The sequence below is a fragment of the Oncorhynchus kisutch genome, unplaced genomic scaffold (assembly GCF_002021735.2).
Source record: "Oncorhynchus kisutch isolate 150728-3 unplaced genomic scaffold, Okis_V2 scaffold3164, whole genome shotgun sequence".
NCBI lineage: Eukaryota > Metazoa > Chordata > Actinopteri > Salmoniformes > Salmonidae > Oncorhynchus > Oncorhynchus kisutch.
This window is the reverse complement of record NW_022265109.1, coordinates 1-5265: the sequence shown is the minus strand read 5'-3', so window position 1 is coordinate 5265 and position 5265 is coordinate 1. Positions and strand designations below refer to the sequence as shown.

The following is a 5265-nucleotide window of genomic DNA, read 5'->3' as shown; positions in this document are numbered from 1 at the left end:
TTGGGGGGAGGAACACGGGTTGGTCGGCGAAGCCGAGGGTCGAGTCTGAGAGCGAAGAGGGATATTGGGATAGACTGAGCGAGGAGTATTGTGAGATAGTTGAGGGGAGTGATGAGGTAGAGTAGATGATTTGGTGTCAGGAGCAAAACAGTCGCCGTGAGGAGCGTGGGACCACCATGTTTTGCTGAGATACGCAATGTGTCTCCAGTGCGCATCCACAGCCCGGTGCGTTCTGTGCCAGCTCCTCGCACTTGCTGGGCTAAAGTGAGCATCCAGCCAGGACGCTTTGTGCCAGCGCTACGCTCCAGACCTCCAGTGCGCATCCACGGCCAAGTATATCCTGCGCCGGCCATACGTACTGTGTCTCCAGTGTGCCTCCACAGTCCAGTACGTCCTGTGCTTCCTCCCCGCACTCGCCCTGAGGTGCTTGTCATCAGCCCGGTGCCACCTGTACCGGTCCCACGCATCAGGCCTCCAGTGCGCCGCCACAGTCCAGAACCTCCAACGACGGTCCACAGTCTGGAACCTCCCAATCAGATTTAAATAAATGATGATGAACCCAAATCACGCTGCGCCTTGGTCCACTTATAACGATCGTGACAACAGCACACATTCTATCAGGAAATAAATGATGAAGGACCCTTCTCAAGGCTATGATTCTATCAGGAAATAAATGATGAAGTGCAACACTGGAGAGATGGTAGTTGCAGACTCATGTCTATCAGAGCAGCGAGATGAAAAGAGATCATAGAAAAGGAATCTCATTCTGGTTCCGTAAGAGATACAGGCAAGCTTCTCTCTCTCACACCACAGCAACTGCCATGAGTTGGTCTCTAGGTTACAATAAACCTGGGCTAGGCCCAGCCCGAATAAATTCTTAGAAAATCAGGTGCGGGCTGAAAATCTACACTTTCACATTAGGCTATATTTTTGGGGGGGCACTCGAATTAACTCTGACCGCTTTTATTCAAATTTGTACAATGCAAACATTGAAAAAAATGTCATGCCAAGAAAGGTACCTGATCCTCACAAATAGGTTCCTGAATGAAACAGGATCCTATTACGGCAGGATCCGGCTCAATTTAAGCACTGGATGTAGGGAATTTCTTGATACATTTTCCTTTTTTCAAGCAAAGTATAAAGGAGTTATACTCCAGTCTAGTTGGTGGCGGTAATGCAACGTTTATTGGAGGCCAACCGCCGTTAAACCTAATCAAAGGAGGAGAAGAAGAAGCCGCGTCTCCTCTGTTACAGGTCATCTGATCAGGAAGTAAACAATGTTTGTTTGGCGCTAAACTTCCTTCCTTGTTGTTTCTCTGAAACTTTCCTCAGCTTTTGGAAATATGGCCAGCTTCCATCAGAAAATAAAAACAAGCGTACCGGAAGAAACCAAGAGCAGTCTGACTGAAAAAGATTTGCAGAAGTGGGGTTTGCAAGGTTTGTGGTGGGGAGTGGGGGCAAAGTTAATGTAAGTTAATGGTTAGCCTACGACAGAGACTGATTCAGGCATGTACCGCCAACTCAACAGAGCCATGCCCAACACTCAGGACTGGATCTGTAGGAGTTAGCTACCTAACTTGTTAGTAAGCACTGATAGTGTTCCACTAGTATTTAAGCGACATTTGCGGTAGCTTGGTGGTATTAGTTGAACTCGAATCAAATTGTGTTTATCACATGCGCCGAATACAATGCTTAATTACAAGCCTTTAACCAATAATGTAGTTTTAAGAAAATGCATTTAAAAAAAGTAAGAGATAAGAAATCACTAAAGAGCAGCAGTAAATAACAATAGCGAGGCTATATACAGGGGGTGTCGAGGTAATTGAGTTAATATGGTAATGAAACAGCAGGGAGCGCCGAGGTACGGGGCGCTACGGCACAGTCGATTTCCGTGCTTATAAACCCAGGCTCGTTACACTTCTCCCTCCTTTCAAAGAGCGCGTCCTCGCGCTACGTCTTACAGGAACGCTCTCACCGGCCAAGCCCACGCACTGTCGTGGATGCAAGGTCCGATCACTGTGTACATGTAGGTAGAGTTAATAAAGTGACTTACGCATTGATAATAACAGAGAAAAGCAGCAGGGGGGTGGCAATGCAAATAGTCTTGGTAGCCATCTGACTAGATGTTCAGGAGTCTTGTGGCTTGGGGGTAGAAGCTGTTTAGAAGCTCTTGGACCTAGACTTGGCGCCCCGGTACCGCTTGCCATGCGGTAGCAGAGTGAACAGTTAATGCATGACTGGGGTGGCTGGAGTCTTAGACCATTTTTAGGGCCTTCCTCTGACACCGCCGGGTATAGAGTTCCTGGATGACAGGAAGCTTGGTCCAGTGTTGTACTGGGCCGTATGCACTAGCCTCCGTAGTGCCTTGCCATCATTCGCTAGAGAAAGAAATCACATCTTTGGTAGTGTTTTCAGTTGTTAGATTAATTAGCTACTTTTTTGTGTGCCTTGTAGCAGTGTAGCTAACTACTGGAACTACACTAGATTTTCTGCAAAAATAAGAAATATGTCAGAAAATGCAATCATTTCCTTTCTTTTTTGAAATCAGACCATGCCTAACTCTGAAATAGGATAAACTACAGATTCTGGTAACTGAGTCTAGAGCGCTCTGCATTGCCATTTGTATTCTATGACGTTTCATATTTAAATTAACTTTAGTTCAGTAAACTATATTTTTTAAAGGGTAGATTTAGTGTCACTTCACTTCTAGTGTGAAGTAACTGATAATTTGGTAAACTATATTTTCAGAATCCCCAACACTGTCAGTACATCCCCAACACTGTCAGTACATCCCCAACACTGTCAGTACATCCCCAACACTGTCAGTACATCCCCAACACTGTCAGTACATCCCCAACACTGTCATTACATCCCCAACACTGTCAGTAGCGTCACTACTTAACGTAAAACTGTTACAGAATTCTTCAGGATTGTGCCAGATGAATATAAGGTCCTGAAGTGTCTTGCTAGCTACTTGGACTTATCTCTCCCAATAGTGTTTTTTTCCCCCCTAAGACTAGAGTCAGACTGGCGTCCAGCCAATCAATGTTGTTGCTTCCTTCAGGGATTCAGTTGCGAGCCTATCAGCTGGACGGAGTGCAGTGGCTCACCCAGTGCCTGGCCAACCAGCAGGGATGTATCTTAGGAGATGAGATGGGCCTGGGCAAGACCTGCCAGGTGAGAGGTTGTTTTTTCCCCAAATGGCAGCCTAGAGCTAGGGCTCTGTCCAAAAGTAGTGCACTATATAGGGAATAGGTTGTCATTTGGGATACATACATATTAGTTCTGGTGGACATCCGTATAGATACTAGCACCTTTTAATACTGGAATAAAGGTTCAGGTGTATTTTCTTTACTATATTCCAAGGCAATAATATGGATTCTTTTGATGTTGTCCTGTTGTCTTGTCTATTTTGCCCTTCACTCAGACCATCTCTCTGCTATTGTACATGAGAGGGGCCCTGCGGCAGGACGGGCCGTTCCTGGTCCTCAGCCCACTGTCTGTCATGGACAACTGGAGGAGCGAGATGGAATGGTGAGAAGAACAACATTGTCTTATGTCAGATAACGCTACAACCACATCGTGTCATGCTACGCAACGACTTGGTGTCATGCTACGCAACGACTTGGTGTCATGCTACGCAACGACTTGGTGTCATGCTACGCAACGACTTGGTGTCATGCTACGCAACGACTTGGTGTCATGCTACGCAACGACTTGGTGTCATGCTATGCAACGACTTGGTGTCATGCTACTCAACAACTTGGTGTCATGCTACTCAACGACTTGGTGTCATGCTACGCAACGACTTGGTGTCATGCTACGCAACGACTTGGTGTCATGCTACTCAACGACTTGGTGTCATGCTACGCAACGACTTGGTGTCATGCTACGCAACGACTTGGTGTCATGCTACGCAACGACTTGGTGTCATGCTACTCAACAACTTGGTGTCATGCTACTCAACGACTTGGTGTCATGCTACGCAACGACTTGGTGTCATGCTACGCAACGACTTGGTGTCATGCTACTCAACGACTTGGTGTCATGCTACGCAACGACTTGGTGTCATGCTACGCAACGACTTGGTGTCATGCTATGCAACGACTTGGTGTCATGCTACTCAACGACTTGGTGTCATGCTACTCAACGACTTGGTGTCATGCTACTCAACGACTTGGTGTCATGCTACACAACGACTTGGTGTCATGCTACTCAACGACTTGGTGTCATGCTACGCAACGACTTGGTGTCATGCTACGCAACGACTTGGTGTCATGCTACGCAACGACTTGGTGTCATGCTACGCAACGACTTGGTGTCATGCTACGCAACGACTTGGTGTCATGCTACGCAACGACTTGGTGTCATGCTACGCAACGACTTGGTGTCATGCTACATAATGTACTGTACACTTTTCTCCGACAATGCAACCATTTCCTGTTCTTACCATGGTTTCATTTAACCACCAGGCAGAGACTAACTCTCCACATTGTGGACACATCGCCTCCTCACTATTGGTCTAATCGTGAGAGTTCAGACATTTTAGTCTTGTATGTGTTGTTATGGAAAGCGAAACATGAATGTCCTACTATTGCAGAATGAGTGCAGAGAGCTAGACCTGCTGTCCTGGTTTGTGACTGTATGTTGTCTTCCCAGCTTATCCCCCTGTCTCAAGGTGCTGTGTTACTATGGAGACAAAGACAAGAGAGCAGAACTGCAGAGGGACATGAACAACACACACTACCATGTTCTACTAACTACATATGAGGTACAACACACTACCATGTTCTGCTAACTACATATGAGGTGATGATGATAATTGATTCAAAATGCTGTTTAAACTCTGTAGCAAGTTGATATACTTCCCCCTGTAATCTGTTATTGACATTCTCAACACTGAACATGTTTTATAATTTCTCTCATTGTCAGCTCTGTATCAAAGATGCCTCATTCCTGAAAAGGTGAGTCTGCAATCACTATTCCAGTACTATCAGCATTTCAAACCACAGTCAGTCAAGCATCCAGAACGAACACGACTCTGTTCTGTAGGAGGAAGTGGAAAGTCTTGGTAGTTGATGAGGCTCACAGACTGAAGAACCAGAACTCCCTGTTGCACAAAATCCTGATGGAGGTATGACTACTACTACTACTGCTGCTACTACTACTACTACTACTACTACTACTACTACTACTGCTGCTACTACTTCTGCTACTACTGCTGCTGCTACTACTTCTGCTACTACTACTACTGCTACTACTACT

The 5265-nt window shown here is 45.9% G+C and overlaps 1 protein-coding gene across 1 annotated transcript; it reads left to right on the top strand.

Moving 5' to 3' along the window:
- Positions 1 to 1225: 1225 nt before the first annotated feature.
- LOC109884618 (chromodomain-helicase-DNA-binding protein 1-like) lies at positions 1226 to 5134 on the top strand (the record flags this gene model as incomplete). The annotated part of the gene is given in 6 exon segments (XM_031820248.1): positions 1226 to 1437; positions 3065 to 3177; positions 3428 to 3534; positions 4660 to 4771; positions 4933 to 4964; positions 5053 to 5134. Coding segments are annotated over 6 exon segments (540 nt in total), but the record flags the coding sequence as incomplete, so codon positions are not given.
- Between the last annotated feature and the right edge of the window lie 131 nt (positions 5135 to 5265).